An 18,521-nucleotide genomic window follows, 5' to 3' on the forward strand; every position below is an offset into this window, starting at 1 on the left:
CTGACAGGAAATAATAATTTTTTTCCAAAAGCATCATGTCTGTTTCTAGCTAAACTGGTACATGGTTAAGTTACCACAAAATAAGCACTTATCAAATTTATCCTGAAAAATCCCCTGGTCTGCTGGCCTCACTGAAAAACTGGCCTTTTCCGGATTACCACTGAGAGACAAAAAAATGGAGTGTGGGGCACAAGTCTATTATTCCCTGCACCAAGTAAAAAGAGCTGAGACTTGAGTGCATATGATTAATAACCATGAATGTTCTACACAAAGAGATGTCTGAATTTTAGCACTTATTAACAGTCCTTTCACCATCTGGTTTCACTACACAATATTTCTGTTTTCCCTTAAAAACGCCAACTGTCCTAAGCCCAGAAGAGCTAAAAGGCCACCTTTCCTCTCTAAAAGCAATGCATTAAACTGTTAATATATTTACTTCCATATTTTTCTGGATTCACCCATCCAGCAACTACAGAGCAGTATAATGAAGATACTCTGATTTATGGCCCTGTCTGACACTCAATAGGTGACCTTCCTCCCCTACACATGGAGAAATACAGCCAGAGCTCCAGACAGGACGAAGCTGTGAAAACAGAGTTGCAGTGAGGCAAGCTAACCATTGTGCCAGTGATATTACTTAACAGAGTGAACAATGACACTATAGGTTAACCTTCATATAACCTTTTATATGACATTTATGTATAGTTTGACTCTTCTAGAAAAAAGCAGTTTTGATTCACCGAATCCAGTAGTGTGATCTCCTGCTCTATACACATTGCGCTTTACTTTCACTCTGCTCCATCCTGGGCCATCTTTGTCATCTTGGTAAAAATTACACAAATCTTCCTCAAAATTACAGCCTGCATTGGCAGGATTGAAAGGAGTTCCTAAAAGAAAGATGCATATGTTCTGTTAGGATGAGTACAGTGTGATTAGCATAGGTATTTGATGCAGAAAGATGACAAAGCTTACTTTTGGTTTGTCTTGCTTTTCTTTACAGAAGATAAGCATGCAAAGATGTTACACGTATATAGTGCACAGCCACCTTTGAAATAAAACTATCAAACTTCTATTGCAAGTTGGTCTTATATTCTTAAACCTTTTGCTGGAGCCAGTAGAAAACCTGCTTCATAGCCTCCCTAAAACACAAATAAGCTACAGATATTAAGACCAGATTCTTCCTTCAGGACAAAATTTACAAAGACATTCAGACCATTTGTTTTCATCTGCTCATTCATTCAAAAAACTATTAGAACAAAATGATTGTGTCTGTGTTGTAATGCATTAATTGGGTTTATATTGTGTTTCATCGGATTTGTAATCCCGTGGTTTGTCCTTGCTCAGCTGTAACCCAACTCTGTTCCCCTCCCACTTTACCCCTGATTGGGCAGTGGCTTGTCCCTGCCGCTGGGCCCTGCCCCGTGGGGAAAAAGCCCCAGCACGGGCAGCGCCTCGCTCTCTCTGGCACCGGTGAGCCACCGGGAAAGAGCTCCAGCCAGGCAGGGCAGGACTCGAGAATAAAGCTGTTATATCCCACCCGGTGAGAGAGAGCAGACTCCTCCTCTTGCCATCGGCGGTCGTCTAGTCTCATAAAGAAATACCACATGTCTGTGTGCCTGTGTGTGCATTGAACATCAATATTTAGTATTTTTTTTAAAGAGCACTTCTTAAAAATCCTTTTTATAGTTACACGTAACGTGTGCATATGCATGCTGCAAGTAGGTAAGCAAAATATTTTTTAGTTCATGTACCACCTCATGGCTACTTTCCTCTGGAGCTGGCCTCAGACAGGGCTAACACTGCAGTGAAGAAAGCTGAATCATTTATAGTAAAGTAGATTAAAAGCAAAGCTAAGACCCTCTCAGCCCTGCTCATGGCTCCCACTCAACCTACAGTATGGAATTCATGAGTCAGGACTTGCTTTAGTCAGGAAAAAAGTGACCCTGCTGTATGGGGCATTCTAGTAAGTAAAATGTTTCTACTTCTTCAAAGGCATCTCCAGTCTCTCATAGAAGATGCTTGGGGAAGGAGGGGCACAACTCAAAGCTATCATGCAAATTTCGGCTTTGCCTGGAGCCCAGACACAGGTCATGGTGTACATCACTCTACAGCAGCACATATGACCCTTCTGCATGGAGACTAAGAGAGCTTTTCTAGCAGGGGCAGGTACACAGGCAGTTAGCTTTAGTAGGAGAAAAATTTTGGCTTTGGAGTGATGCCTGAGGTCTTTTCAGCCTTTTTCAGATAGGCCAAAATTAAGCCCAGCCTATGTGTCTTACTCTTCCTGCAGCCATGGCCTCCCACCTCTGCTTTCCTAGTTAAAGAAAAGACACCTGGAGCACTACCATGTGGTATTAAACCCATATTCTGATTCATCCTTTGCTGGGAAAGTTTATTACTTTGGTACTTTTTCCTGCATTTAGCTAACATCAAGACTTTTGTTGAATTAAACTTTCAGAAAAAAAAAAAAAAGAAAAAACTTAGTGCTGTTATATATACGACTGTGGCTGAATACAAGGAGAATGGAGAGCTCTTGCTTTTTAACATCTCTACGCAGAAGAACGGAAGATGACAATAACTGATAAGTCTGAAGGATCAAACAGTATATGTTGTATTTCAACAAAGTACAAAGCAAGTAATTTACTTTCATGTCTCAAACAAAAAAAGCCTAAAACAACCACAAAACCAACCTTCAAAATCGAAGTTAGTAGGCATAGCCCTAGGTGAACGTATCATATTCAGAACAGATTCTGAACCATTCAGATTATATGTGAACTTCAACCATTGGGACAGAAAATGCTATAAAATTTATCCCATTTCTCAACAGACATAAGTTGTCTGAAAATTAAAATGAAAAAAACAGATAAATAGCTCCAATCCTTTGAAAATTGCAAACGTAACTTAGGATTTTTGTTGCAAAATAAAGCAAATACCAAAAAAGTATTGAGGAGATAATGAAACAATGGATTTACTCAGTGAAGAAATGTGTATTATTAATGATTAATGTATCTGGAATCTACTTCCTTCAACAGTGATACTTCAGCAGTGGAGGCAGAACTAGCAGATACTCTTGATATAAAAAGCGGGGGGAAACAGCCTCTTTTTCACTGATCACTTCAAAGATTTGGCCAAATAATTCAAACTTATAAAGGAATAGATGGCATCAGTGGGAAACCACTAATCTACTTTTGACTAGTGTTTAGTGCCACAGTGAAACCCCAGTAACCAGCTAGTTAAGAGGCTGCATTCACAAATGACAAAGTCCTTTGTCTCAAGTGCCTCTACATCAGAAGTCACAGGGGTTCAGGTCGTGTCTATTGTTGTGAAAACCTAACAAATAACTCAGAAACCACTGCCTGAGATGAGTAATGCCTCCTGGAAGAGTGAAGACAGGGGCAAGGCTCATGTTTTGGCTCTGAAGGACACCTCAGGGCATGTGGCATGAAGAATGCCTACACTGGCATTAATGAAAAGCTCAGGGTATTTCCTTCCTCCTACCATCACACCTGGGAAAACCTGCCCTCTCTTTGTGCAACAGGCCTGCACGTGGTGATTTCTCAAAACCCGTAGAGAGGCAAATACAGCATTCAGCGCAGCACTGCAGTTGCAGAACCCAGAGGCAAGGTCTTTGGAAAGGAAGCATTAAGGATTGGTTTCTGAAAAAAATGAACGGCATTAGTGTTATGTGCTGTTATGTCTTCTGGAGGAAGAGGAGCCCAATGGCGCTGGTCAGTTGAGAAGGTAGCACCAAATTTGCAAATACTGACAGACAGTTCTGGGGGGCAAGGCATAAGGGGAAAATAAGGGAGGTAAATAGCAGTAAGAGCCCATCATACCTGTCTGATTGCTGCAGTAAACCGGAGAGAAGGAAATGTCATCAAGGGCAACATAACCTCCCTTGGCACTATTGAAAGCAACTTCAAATATTACCTAGAAATTATAATTAGTTGTTATTCATCTGCCATATGCTCAGCAATAATTTTGGTACACATCTTTGAAATACAGAATTCTGATTGGATGTCCCAGACAGACTCCAGCACATCTCATGCAGTGCTGCAAGTGTTGGGACAAATTAAATTATAACACTTATTAGGGATATAAACCAGAGCCTGACCTTGGGTTTTTTTGAGATCTTTTTGAGATCTTTGCTCACTCAAGGTCAAGGCAACACCAAAGGGAAACATAGCTCTTATTCTGCTTTGTGAAGCATTGCTTTCAAAGATGCAGCAAGGTTTCTACCATTGTATTATACAAAACCACTATTTACAATCATCAGTCTGTACTGACTAGAGCTCCAGTTTTATCTAGACTCTGTCCTGGATCAAGAGCTTAAACCCCCCTTTGTTCATTACTCTGCTATTAAAATATTAAATTTTACAGATTTCTGTAAACATCCTCAGACACTGAAACCCGTGACTTGGCATTAACTGTTAGGGAAGACTTCCTGTACAGAATTTAAGAACCAGAAAAGCTGTGTTTTTGTTTACCACAAAGATCAAACAATGCTTGTACTTAGTCATTCCCAGGGGACATAATTTCCTCAAGTAAGTGGAGAACCATCTATAGCTCTTGAGGAAGTGTCTTAAAATTTCTCTTAAGTATCAAAGCTCTGAGATACAGGAAAATGTTGAGAGCCAACCCCAGGGACAAAGCAAGGAAATAAGGACAAATGCTTTCAGAGTGCGATTCTTTTCAGTGAAAGCAATGCTTGTGACATTTTGCCTGAGGATGGGAGCCAAACTAGGAGAGCTCATGAAAGAATCCTGAGCAATCTCCTTTAGCCAGATGAAGGAAAAAGGAAGACTCTCTTGAAGCACCAAAGAATTTATGTGTTAAGGTTTAATATTTTTTCTACAAAATGATCTCTGGAATAATCACTGATTATTTCAATAGATTACAATAGAAATTCCCTGTGTTTTTTATAATCTGCTTTTTAACTGATTTTAATAATATTATCTACGGCACATTGTGGAAGTGAACTCTGTTGTGTCATATATGAAAAGGCCCTCTGTTCTTTTTATTTTAAAACTATTACATGGTAACTGAGAATTTGGAATAGCAATGTAAATTCTGAGAAACAGGGAACAGTTAATCTTTTCTGTGTCCTTCATGACTTTTCAGAAACTCTACCATTTTCTGCTTCCATCCTTTTATATAAGGGCTGAAAACTGTTATTTCATTAATGTCACTTCTCCACACATTTAATTATCTTCATCTCCCCCTTGCCCAAATTTCAAATAATTTTTTAATCCTTTAAAATCTTTTTTTAACTGAGAGAGCTGAAGTTACTACCCTTCTGAACACAAGGTCTCCCTGTGCATTCACTCAGCAGTACAACATCCTGTGTTTTGCTATTTGTTCCTGTATGGATTGTTTCTAACATTCTGGATGGATTTTTTGAATGTCACCAGGAAATGAGAGGATATTTTCACAAACTCAATGACAGTATTGCGAAGCTCTAAGTGGCCATTAATTAATTTCCATCGATAGCGCTAGGACTGATTTTCCCCTTTTAGTTTGTACTTACAGAATCAGTAATTCACTTACCATTCTGCATTATGAAGCCTTATGAGATTTGCCCTTCTTTCCCTTGAAGTCTGATGATTTAAATGGATGATCACTGACTTTATAGAGTGTAAAAGGGCTATGTAACATCTCATGAAAATTAGCTTTACCCCTAATAATTTCTGAAAATCTACAGGTTTATGGTGAATTAGTAAATAACTTAGGTAGAATTGAAGTAAGTAGATTTTTTTTTTTTGTAATCAATGTGTTAGAAGTATATATGTATAGAGAGATTATGTGTGTGTGTGTGTGTGTGTGTGTGTGTGTGTGTGTGTATATTACATATATATGTGTAAAATACACATGTAAGTATATATCCTATGTATATAATATGCATACACTGTTTATTTCAGTCTTCTAAGTTTGGGGTATTTTTTTAGAAAACACTAGGGAATAAAATACTCAGTTTTTTCTGATACTCTCTAAATTCGTTATAATAACCATCAGGAGCTGTCTTTCACAATTAAGCACCACTGCACTCCTAGGACTCAAGTTCAGAGTTTCTCTCCTTACCTGCAAGATCTAAGTAAAGCGGAGAATAGATCTCAAATACTGTTTTTAATTTTTCTCCTGCGGTATTTTTCTATGCATTATTTTACGATACTCAGCATCCTCAAAAATGGATAATAAAGTCACAGAAATAGGGAACTGAGAGAACCTTGATATTATTCAGCAACTAAAAAAACCTCCCATCAGTCAGACTCTACAACCTCCCAAGGTACCTCTGGCACTATGCCACCTGGCTTCAAAATCAAGCATGAATGTGAAAAGTGATCCCACCTTGACCTTTATGCAAAGGGTGAAGGAAATCACAGATCACCACCACCTTTACAGCCATCTTTCAAATACTGGATGGTCCCTGCCACGTTCCTAGCTTAGCCTGAGTTGGCCCTCGTGTCTGAGGCAACCTGGAAGTCACAGCAGGACTGTGCAGGAAGGATTGCTTTACCTCCATGGGATATGGCGCATTGAAGTTGACTTCAGCCAGCGTCCAGTCTGCATTCAGTGCACTGTCTGTTTTCCAGATCTCTTCATAAAAGCCACTCAGGTCTCTTAGATAAACAGTAAAAACAATGCTGCTTTCCTGTTTAAGTTGATAATAAAAAGATAAGCAGCCAGATATTGGGGCCATGGTCTTTGGTGAGATTAGCTGGGCCACTTCCTGAAAATGTTTGACATAAACAGAGTCGACATACATGTAGTGACCTAGAAACAGAAAAAAACTTGGTATAAGGACACTCTTTAAAGAACACCACGTACAACAAGTACTAGCAGATGAACAGTGACTGACATATATATATATCTATGACCTGGCCAACAATGGTAGCTTCCTAGAAAATTTTAGTAATTCTAAAAGGTTGTTTTTTGTTGGTTTTTTTTTCTTTTCCTCCTATGTGCAACCCAAAATTGTCTGGCTGCCATACCACTGGCAAAATAGTCAGTCTCAGTTGTCTTAAGTCTTTATTATTTGAAATACGTATTATTAGAAATAATATATTTATCTATATTTGAAACATAATAAACTCTAAACTTTGGGAGCCATTCATAAATGGAAAAATGTGCAATAGCTGTGTAAACTCCCTGCCTCCCAACAGCTTTGTATAGTATTTAGTCTCTCTCAACTGCAGCTTTTACTGAAGCAATCCAAGTAAATGAACAAGATTATAAGCCACGTGCTTTCTCATCTTTTACATAACAGTTCATTTAATATATCAAATTATTGTCAAATAGCTTTTAGTCCTTACATATCTGCTCGGTGTATCTAGGACTTGGTTTATAAAGGTCTTATTTTACTACACGGACTGGAGTTTTTATGTAAAATCCTTAAAGAAGATTTTTGGGAGATGTTAATGAACAGAAAAATGTATCACATATGAGGAGAGTACCTTCGCATCGCGAATGTGAACCAATATGACCTGCAGGTTTTTCTAATGGTACAGCTTCTAATACTTTGATTTTGGGAGTACTATCTCAATTTAAACATGTTCACAAACATGCTGTGCATTGTAGTTTTTCTTCTTCTGCACTCCCAGAAACACAGCATCAAATGGTATTTGATGAACAAAAAATGGCTCTTCACAAGTAGAAAGCCTGGAGAAGATTGAAGCATCTGAGAGGTGGGGTATTTCAGCATGAGCACTGTGAACGGTGCCACTCAGTTTGTGTGGGCACCACTGCATTAACTAGCACACAGCAGTCTCAGACCTTTAGATACCACTTCTCGCTTCACTCTAGTGGAAGGAGGGGAAAGGACTTGCTTGGCCATGAGTCTCCTCCAGGTTGCCCACTGCCGGGGCTGGTGACTTCAGCAATACTTGCCTGCTTCCCTTTAGTTATGCAGTTTTAACACATCTCATAGCTTAGCTACAATCTCCCTGCATGATGCAACTTCACAGCCCAATTCTTGCAAAAAGAAGGCTCTTCTGTAACTTGAGGCTTCTCGAGGTCTTCTCAGTAAATGGTCAGCAGTGAGGGCTTGGTGTGAAATAGAAATTTGGCTGCAAGAAAAGACATCCCTCCCAGCTGGGAACATTTCCTGTCATGGTACATATTTAATAGGATGATCCACTGTCTGCTGTTGAAGTTGTGGTGCGTTCATACTTCCGTCAAAATGTTACCAGCATTTCAGTGCCAGGGGGTGACACAGGCATGGAGTGACACTCTGTACTCAACTCACACAATTGTGAAACAAACAAAAAGGCACAGCAGCATGAGTTAAGGAAAAAGGATCAACTCTGCTTTTCATGAGATGCGATTTCTTGCACTGCCACAAGCATCATGCCGTCCAAGGCACACAGTGTGCATCAGCAGCTGGATGTCCTGACCATCACCTGCCATGGTATTTTGCGCAAAGCTGAAGTTATCCCAAACCCCTTCTTCACAGCTGAGTAAAAAACTCTTCCCTGAGCAAGGTGTCCAGGACAAGAATCTCATACAAGGCAAGTGCAGAAATTGCAATAATTCTTCCCAGCATTATGCCTCTGAGAGGCTGTACTAACAGCAGCGCATTTGACTGAAAGAAACAAAACTTCTAAACTGTACAGTTTAACCCAAGATTCTCCAAGCATGTTTTAATACCTTAGTTTTCCTACCCAATTTTCTCAGTAATCATTGGAAAGAAAACTGCCAGATGTACAGAGCAGCAGTACAAGCATCTAAATCTGTGGCCCATACATTTAAAATACACAGAAAGCTGAATTTTGCAGGTCTTACATCAAAAATTTTACCCTTACCTCTGAGTACTTTTGAATCCTAGCAAAGAGTGTAACAACCTTGTTATAAAGCTTACAGGTAATTTTGTGTGAAAATTTTGAAAAATCCCCCAACCTCTTTTTAATGTGTTTTTTTCCCCATAAATCACTCTTACCATCCCCACCCCAACCCCACAATGGAAAGAACTCACATAATAATAACTCACAGTATGCGAGTCATACATGAATCACAGACTCAGATTTTTCCACTATATTTCTGCTCTACATTTGTTGCTTACCCAGTGCGCTGTTAAGTGTGTGGTCTTTGGGCAGGATAGACTGAGAATTCCGAATGTTCCCTCCACCAACAAACCAGTTGACGTTAGGATTCCAGCGGTTCACATAGCCACAAAGATGATTTTCTTCGAAGTCACATTCTGCAATTGCAGACACCACCAGCTAAGTGCACATATTTTCATTACAGAAATAGGAAGAGCAAATTGCTAAGCACTGCTCCACTTCACATATGGCAAAGCAGATCTCTAATTATAAATCAGTCATAATAAACAGAGGCAAACCTATCCAAAATTTTTGATAAATTTTTGATAAAATTTTCATTTCCATCCTCTTTGGATCAATGTGTCTTTTCCTCATTTGCCAAGACAGGACTGCTGTAATTTAGAAACAAATAAAGCAGATTTAAATATACCAATGCCTAGTAGTAAATAGGTAAAGCAGAACTTTCACTTGCAAATCAGGGATGGCCAAAAGCAAAGCAGGATAAGTATTTCTTAACAGTAATGCAACTGCTTTGTCTCCCTCACAGAGACAAAGAATTGTGACAACTTGGTTGGACTCCTCCAGAGCTCTCCAGAAATGTGAAGACCTCCCAGCCTCCTAGACACTGGGATTTTTGAACTTCATCAGCAGTTCTTAGCAAATGTCATGAGGAAATGGCACTAAGTGTAAATATATATATCAGCAGAGTTTTTAGTCTGCAGCCTCAAGGTGACACTGTAAGGAAGCAATGAGCAGGCAGAGAGCAGAAATAATCTTACAGCTGTTTTGTCTAGTATTTGAAGCAGTGCAAAGTTTTTAAAAAATGTAACAGTTGTTCCTGCTTGAACAATAAATAGATTTGGGATTATATTGCTGTATATAATATCTATAGATATCTATCACAGAAGTGGAAAAACTCCACTTACTAATTTGTGCACACTCAGCTTAAAAATTATCAGTATTGAATATGGCAGAGTACTTTTCATTTAGGAAAAAGCCATTGTCTTTTTTTTTTTTAAACCCAGACCTTCCATCCAGTTACAAAACTGCCAACAAGGCATTCTTTTCTATGCAGAGAACCTGAGGGTTGAGCAAAGAGTACTTACCAATACAATATCCAGAAGTTATTTTGATTTCAAAAACTGCTATACTGGTGGATTTATCTTGTCCCATTTCACCTTCCAGTACCAGCTGCACAATATAAACCAAACTGTCAATTTTAGAATTTCATTAGTACCTTGAATATTTAAACAGGGTAAACAGGAGAACAAATTAAATGTTTCTTGGGGAACCAACATCCTTACAGTCAGGTGTGCTTTTGCTGAAAGAGCTTGGCAGAATCCATTAAAGATTGAGCCAGTACTCTTCTTCAACCACAGAAGACATACTGAAGGACAATGAGACAAGGCAAAAAAATCCCAAACTTCATTTAAGAGTATGGAATTCCATATTCCTCAGCTGTGGTTATGCTATATGTTATTGTGAGTGATGCAACATGATGGTTTTCTGGGTAGAAATACTCTTCTGTCAGCATTTGACTCCTTCCAGAAAAGCAGAGGGTGGGAATAAGACAGCGCAGCTGCAGTCCCAGAATCTGGGAGTTTCTGTATCTGCCATGTGGCACCAGCAGCTCTGCAGGGATGCCTGGAAATGAAGCATCCTCATGGCAGGGCTCAGCTGGCTGTGTCCCTGCCATGAGCTGCTCCACGCAGTTGCTGGTTGGAGCACTGCCCTCGTGCCAGCTCTGCTCATGGGTGCTAGGGGCAGAGGGCTCAGCTGACTTGTACTGCCAGCCTTAGAGGGGAACGCCAAAAATAGGGCTCAAAATAAATTTGTGTATATTAAAAAAAGAAGCTTGCGCAGCCCAACATATGCACCAGAAAGCTTGTGGCACCTTTTAAAACTGGGCTTACCTTATACTTCTTTGTGCTGTTCTTTAAATCTAAGCTAGCTATGAGCCAGCTGTCTGATGGCTCCTTGGCTGACCACAGCAAACGATCAAAACTTTCTCCTTCCTGCCTCAGGTACAGGTTGAGCCTGGCAGGATCAGGTGAGGTGTCTGAAGTTGTTGCTATCTGATAGATCAGTCTGACACAGCTCCATTCCTCAGAGTACAGATCAGGGCTGGAGAGCACTGCTTTCTCACCCTCATAAGACGTATCCACAGAAATGTAATGTCCTGGGAAAAGACACACACCAGAATAAAAAATGTCAGAGGGTCTGCTTTTGCATCCCTGGAAAATGTACTTATTTAGGAAAGAATGGCAGTTCTGGGACTAGGTCAGGAGGCTGAGCCTGACGCTCATCTAGTAAGTCACTTAACTTCTTGATATCCTACTGTACTCACACATATGTGACTTCATATGTCTCCCACCATTTTTAAACACAAATTTTAAATTATTGGAAATTTTGAGACAAGATACTTTAGCAGTGTAAAGCAGATTATTTGGTAGTACTCTTTGGAACTGACAACTATAGATAGACAATTTAATTGACAATTTGCCCACACAGAAATATTTTGCAGAAATATTTAGTTGTTTTATATATCAAAACTTTTTATTTTCATGAAGGTTTAAAAAAATACATAAAATGAGACATTGCAGCTAAAATCTCCCAAAGCACTTCTGGTTTCAAAGAATAAAATTAGAGGGACACTTCTAAGTAGTAAAATTATTATGTTCAAGTCTGCTGATTCAAAAAATTGTGAAATGTAAAGCAACATTTAAACATACCAGCAGTCCAAGATTATTTTAAAATTACTCTCTGGGGCAAGGTCTAAAACAGCCTTCCATATGAAAATGAAAGGGGGCAATGATAAGCTGAAAGTGCATGAGGCAGCAAAAGTTGCAAACAGTGTAGAAAAATGAGGCAACAGTAAATGAATTATAGTGAAGTACAACGATGGTCCTAGAGGCTCTATTAAGACATCAAAACCGAGGTCAGAAGAGTAAAATGGATGACAGGAGTCACAGAAACCTTAAATACAATGCCAGAAACAAGTGATACAAAAAATAAGAACTTAAAAATAAAAATAAATTTTAAAAACCCAAAACACCACAAAACAAAACAATAAGACAAACTAGGACACCATATCTGAAATGTTATCCCGCAGACTATTAGGAAAATGATACTTCTAACGTAGTGTCAATATTAGACAAATTCCATTTCTGATACTAATTCTTATCACCTGAGCTGCAAGTATGAGTTAAAAGTGCTGTCAGGGCCTGTGTCAAATTAGCCCTTTACCCAGCAGCATGTCACACTTTCCAGAGCATATACCTCTTTAATCTCATCTCACTTGACCACAGAGCTTGTCAGTTTCCATGTATATGTAAATACTTGGATAACTCAGAAATGTCAGCAGTCACACTGATGTTAAATATATTGCTTGTCCTTGTGGCACAAAAATCCCCTTCCAAATCCTGCCTGAACCCTCCCATTCTACCAAGACACTCTGGGATTGCTTCCCAGAAGGTCTCCTGTTGCCTTTTCAAAAGTATTCTCTCCAACAGAAAAAAGTCATCTGCATGGAGGGTCATCACCTCCTCAAGGCAAAGTGCAGGTATACATCTGCTTTAAGATCCCAAAGTCCTCTCCCATAGATCCCCAGGATGATGCCAGAAGCAGACAGTCCCTCTGACAACACCTGATTCTTTGGGAACTGATGTTATAGCATCCCCCTGCATCTGCTCCCTTTATCACCTGCAGACACACTGCCCAGCAATCCATTTGTACTGCACGTTTTGTTTAACTGATGTAAGATAAATGATTTCTAGGAGATAGCTGCAGTCCTAAGCAGCATAAGGGGCTGTGCAAATACAGAAAAGCTGCATTCTCTTTCCCTTTTTAGGGAATGGAATTTTTTTGCCTCTTATCATAATTTCTCTTTTTATCTACTGTCTGGTTTTAGTCTACTGGGGAAAGTGATTACAAAGTCACTGGTTAAGTACAGGTAATTTATTATTGTAGCAGTATCTGAAACAAAAATAAAACCAGGAACAAATATTTAAAAACAGGCACCTAATGTGCGTGCCAAATACTTAATCTACCACTACATAACATGGGAGTCCATCGCATCCACTTTCATGCATTTATCTAGTCAGTACACACATGTTAGCATGGACAACATTTATTTGCTGGCATATGCCTGCCCAAGATATGCATGTTTTTTCACAGGAAGATAGAGAGAAATCACCAAGACTCAATCAGAAGTTCTTGCACATTTGGCTTTAATTGATGTAATTGATAATATCTTAATCAGACAAGAATCTATGTTTTTAGGCTGGCCTGAATTAGGATCATTTTACTTACAAAGAAACCTACAATTCAGAATCCATGCCTGGGAATTTCAGTTTATATTTCAGCCCTGTTTTTGTCTGTACTTCAAGAGAAACCCTGTAGAAAACAGATCTTTTTTATAATAGCAACCGTTTTTTGTTGTTGTTGTTGTTTTTTTTTTTTTTCTTTTTTTTTTTTTTTTTTTTCCAGGAATAAATTAGCATTGACATAGGAACATACATTCACATGAAGACCTCAAATTACCAGCTATGATACTTAAATGGCTGCCAGGTTTTAAAAGTTAATTATATGTAGACTAAGGTTTCTTCTACAAAAATAGTTGTTTAAAAGAAAACCTCTTATAATTTCCAGTTGGGATGATTATGTCACTGTAAATTCGACTCTGCTGTCTGCGTGTTGTGCACTTGCTCCCACTTTGTCTGACTCACCACAGGTGTGAAAGCAAAGACCATGAACTCCCTTTTTAACTGGGGGCGGGGGTTGGTTGCTTTTTCTAAAAAGATTAATTTTACATATTAATTAACTCTCCAGAAACAGAGTGCTCTCACTCCCAACCTAATAATTTTAGCTTCTTTTGAAAATTTAAATGTGTGGTTGGCTCCACTGAAATCAGTGCAAGCACTGACAGAGAGCTTCATGTGTAAGTTTAAATGCTTTGCTAATCAGGATCAGGGAGTGTGGCACTTGGCAGTACCAAGCACAGAAAACACCAACGTTAAATTTCTTCCAAATGAATGGTGGCATTGACCAAATGGCCTTTACCCTAAACTGTATTTCAGCAACAGCAATGGCATGCCATTGATGCAGAAAGGAAGATCTCACAATGCAGACCTCAAGGACTGACAGAGAGCAATTGTGAGAGCAAAGCAAGGCAAAGGGGGGGTTCCTTGGAGTAAAGAAGCAGACAACTTTCCACACTTGTTTGTGGGAGTAATAGAAGGTTATTTTCCAGTCTGTGGAGAATTTGATGAATGCACAGTGGTGTAGCCTCTCAAAAATATAACATGCAGCTTCATTTTGCAGGATGCGACAATCCACTTGCAAATGCCCAAGAGAGTTAATTTATAGCAGTCATTCAGGAGTTATCAAGAGAGGGCTACTCTTCAAAATTACAGGAAGGCAGATAAGAGTAGTCACAAAACTGTAGGAAAAGCCTGATGACACAGAAAAACAAGCATGCAGTTTCCAGCAATTACTTGCTCAGGTGGTAGATGCAGCCCTAAGTACAAATACGGGAAAGCTGAACTTTCATTTTCTGACTGACTTGACTTCTTGAGTATCATAGAGAGTGGCCTGGCAACTATATAATCAATTCCCTCAGGACTCTGAGATGCATCTCATTGGGTCCCATAGAGTTATGTATGCTCAGGTTCCTCAGGTGGTTAAAACCTGATTCTGCCGGAGGGACTTGGCTCCCTCAGTCACATTTTAAAGTCCTTCACTTGAGAGGTGTGGGGAAGAGAACTTGCCAGTGAGGGTTGAGGCAAAAAATTTTTGAGCACCTCAGCCTTCTCCTCATCCTAGTTACCAGTTTGCCAGCCATGCTTATCAAGGGGGTAAATGCTTTCTTTGACCTTGCTTTTCTGGCTGACTCCCCTGTAGAAGCTCTGTTTTGTTCTTCGTGACCTTTGTGGAGTTCAGCTCCAGCTTTGCCTTTGCCTTCCTCACCCCATTCCTACACAACCAGGCTGTGACCCTATAAGTCTTCCCTGGATGCCTGTCCTTGCTTTCACTGACTGTGGATTTCTTTCTCGCCCTTTAGTTTGACCAGCAGGTCCTGACTAACCCATGCCAGTCTTCGGCCTTCCTTGCCTGAACTTTTCCTCCTTTTGCTAGTTCTTGTGCTCTACAGACAGCATTCTTTAAGATCTGCCAGGCTTCTTTTGCTCCCTTGTCCCTCAGAGCAGTTTCCCAGAAGGTCCTATTGACTACAGCCTTGATGATCTGGAATTTTGCTTTCTTAAAATTCATGATTCTGACTTTACTCTTCGCCTGACCTCATTTCTGCAGACTCCACCAATGCACAATCATTGCAGCCCAGGCTGCCATCAATCTTGACGGCTCAAATTAACTTGTATTGGCAGCCCATGGGTGCAGTATTGCATGCCCTCAGGTAGGGCTGTCTATAATGGGCCTGCAGAAGTTATTCTCCATGCTCTACCGGAGTCTTCTGCACTGCCCATGGCTCGCCATGTCACTTGCCCATCATTGAAGGCTCCTGGCCCGACAAGAGCCTGCAAGCACAATGCCTTTGTCAGCCAGCTTTGTCAGCAGGCTCCCCATGGTTGGGCAGCCGTGAGGTTCTCTTTGTTGTCTCAGTGTCTGATTCTTACCCACAGGCTTTCAACCTGCTCATGCCTATTCTTCAGAGACAGAACTTCACACTCAATCCACCTCCTGAGAGAGAGGGCAACCCCTCCACCCTTACTCTTCTTGAATTGCTTGTAGCCATCCATAGGTGCAATCCAGTCATGGGATTTGTCCCACCAAGTTTCAGTAACAGCAATGATCTTATAACTTCACAGCAGCACAGTGGCTTCCTTCTTATCCTCTTTGTTGCCCACACAGCGTGTACTGGTACAAAGGCACTTCAGCTGAGCTGTCAGCTCATGCTGCCTTCTTGGAGCAATACCCTCTAATTTCACTGAGATATTTCACTAGTATTTCTTGGCTTTTGTTACCTCAGAAGCCCCCGGCTTGTCTTGATAAGACATCAAAGGTGCTCCAATGTGGCCATCACATCTCAGGTCCACTGGCTGAGGGCTCTCACCTGCATGTTGTCCCTTTAGTCTTGGTTTGTCACCCTACAACTTGTAAGGGGCAAGTCTGACACTGTCCTCTTCCCTGACACATCTAGTTTAAAGCTCTATCAATGAGCCCTGCTAGCTCCTTGCCAAGCTTCTGCAGACATGACAAAAGCAAGGGATTGCTAACTATCTTTGACTGCTAACAGCCAGCAGATGTCTGGTGAAGGCAAACAGCTACGTCCAGGACAAGAGATGGGAGAAAGGAAACTCGGATATGTTTCCCTCAACACTCTCTCACTACTCAGGCTAGTGAGTAATGCACCTTTTACTCACATTTCTAGGATGATGTTTTGCCTACCATGTAACTTGACTGTCTTCTGCTTGACAGATGAATCAAAATTTACAGGACCAAGCATGGTTCATTTTACATTCCTCCATGTCCAAGCAAAACACTGAGCCCAGGGGGAATTAGGAGACTGCGTTTCAAGCCTATCCCTCCTCAATGTAACTATGCACTGCTGCAGCAAAACTGACAAAATGAGATCTTTAAAATCCTCCGGTATCAATGTCTGTCATCTTGCTGCTCTAATAAGCAGTTCTGTACAGAGCTTCTCTCAGTCACAGTTGGAGATGCATTAATTCCATGAGTCATTCAACCCAGTTTTCCAAAAACATATATATATATAAAGGTGGGCATCAGTAGATCAGTCAGCAGTGGTTATATCAATGGCTAAGGAATAAGGGGTGCTAAGATCAAAAATAGTGCTTTTTCCAAAAAAGAGCACAGAAACTACACTGATTGCTTTCTCTGTAAATAGCACAAACAAGAAAAAAGACAGATGCTGGCTAATAAACTAAAGCAAATTGCATTCAGAAAAATGGGGAAAAAAACCCCCAACCAACCACTGAGATAAATAAAGTTACCAGTTAACTTTTCAATTATATGTTTCCTCTGTAAAAATTTGGAAGGGTAACCACAGACTTGTTCTGGCTCTTTGTGGAGTTTATGTCTGACACAGCTGTTCACTCAGTTCAGCCACAGTACAGCTTTATAAGAAAAACTGAATAAGCAGCAAGCTCCAAGAGAAACAATAGTAAGGAAATATGAAGGAGGAAAAGTTTGAGAATTTACATTTGATTAGGTACTCATTTATACAGTGGCAAGAACTCACTTGCAAGTCCTGTTTTGATTTTCTCTGTATTTCCCATATAGAAACAGGAAAGAATGTTACCAGGGTTCCTTAGGAATAAAGTTGTTCTATTGATGCCTTCTGTGGAGTCTCAGAATCTGTTTGGGGTCTTGGCTTTAGTTTTGGGATTTCTTTTATAATTTATTGAAAAAAAGAAACCAACCAACCAAACAAACAAACAAAAAAACAAAACAACAAACAAACAAACTACAAACAAAAACAAAACCCACAAACAAACAAACAAAAACGCCTAGGAAAGCAGTACTTTTCTGAGACCTATGAAGTCTTCTTACATCTCCAGAAAATGTTAGTTGGAAATATTAACAATAGGGCCAGAGTGACAAAATTTTGCAAAATTTGAAGTTTGCACATGGAGACCCCATGTCCTCTTCCCCAGCTGGATCCTTCAGGTAAGAAAACACAGCATCAATGTGGTGGATAACCCAAAGTGTTATTTTATTCCACACCTATCTGTGCCAAAAATTGTTACTAAGACCCAGCAGTGTGGCGGGAAACATGGGACCAGTGGGCGCTGGGTCTTTTTAAAGCCGGGGTCACTCAAGCAGAGCCCTCTTGCTTCCAAGTTCTGGCTCAAGCCAGAGGTTCCTCTTCATGGGTTTGGTTGGTTGGTTGGTTGGGGGTTTTGTTGTTGTTGTTGTTGTTTTGGTTTTGTTTTTTGTTTCTTTCTTGCCTTCAGAAGGGGTTGTTTCGGGCAGGTTTGTGTTTGTAGACTCACAACAGCAGCAGCCCAAGAAGGTGCATTTCACAATCAAAACCTGTCCCAGAGTGAATTTTGCAGCGTGGGGCTGGAGCCATAGGGGCTGGAGTTGCTATTTTCAGCGCTTGGGGAGATCATTCCTTCCCCCCCGACACACCCACGGCGTGGGAACAGCACCGGTGGAGTTCAGCAGGAGACAGCAAGACCACAGCACCAACACCCAATGAACCAGAGGCTGTCATCGTGGGGCTGGAGCGTCCTGGCTACACTGGCAATACTGCCACCGGAAAATTGCTTTGTAAGCTCCTGCCTTCCTGGGTTTTTAATCCAGAGCGAATGTGCACAGGGCGGGGTTTGTCTTCCGCCTTCCTTGTGTCTTCCTTGTGTCTCCCAGACAGTGCAGTTGCCTGAGGAGGGCACCGTCTTGAGGGGCTCTCTCCCCCATTTTGAATTTCCCCTTTCTCCCCAGGAGTCAGTGAGATTTCAGCACCTTTATACCTAGTGACTATTAGTGTATTTTCTGCCTGTTGCT

General features: G+C 40.5%; 1 protein-coding gene across 1 annotated transcript in view; it reads right to left on the minus strand.

The window, feature by feature from the left end:
• Window positions 1–15,517, minus strand: part of MAMDC2 (MAM domain containing 2) — a 35,991-nt gene extending 20,474 nt beyond the window's left edge. Inside the window, exons 1-7 of the mRNA XM_040090998.1 lie at window positions 15,496–15,517; window positions 10,949–11,214; window positions 10,142–10,226; window positions 9,056–9,193; window positions 6,515–6,771; window positions 3,837–3,930; window positions 741–887 (exon numbers count right to left, since the gene is read on the minus strand). Of these exons, the coding sequence (XP_039946932.1) occupies window positions 741–887; window positions 3,837–3,930; window positions 6,515–6,771; window positions 9,056–9,193; window positions 10,142–10,226; window positions 10,949–11,214; window positions 15,496–15,517 (1,009 nt within the window). The remainder of the gene's footprint in view (window positions 1–740; window positions 888–3,836; window positions 3,931–6,514; window positions 6,772–9,055; window positions 9,194–10,141; window positions 10,227–10,948; window positions 11,215–15,495) is intronic.
• Window positions 15,518–18,521: the final 3,004 nt, after the last annotated feature.

The sequence above is a fragment of the Hirundo rustica genome, chromosome Z (genome assembly GCF_015227805.2).
Source record: "Hirundo rustica isolate bHirRus1 chromosome Z, bHirRus1.pri.v3, whole genome shotgun sequence".
NCBI classification, from domain to species: domain Eukaryota; kingdom Metazoa; phylum Chordata; class Aves; order Passeriformes; family Hirundinidae; genus Hirundo; species Hirundo rustica.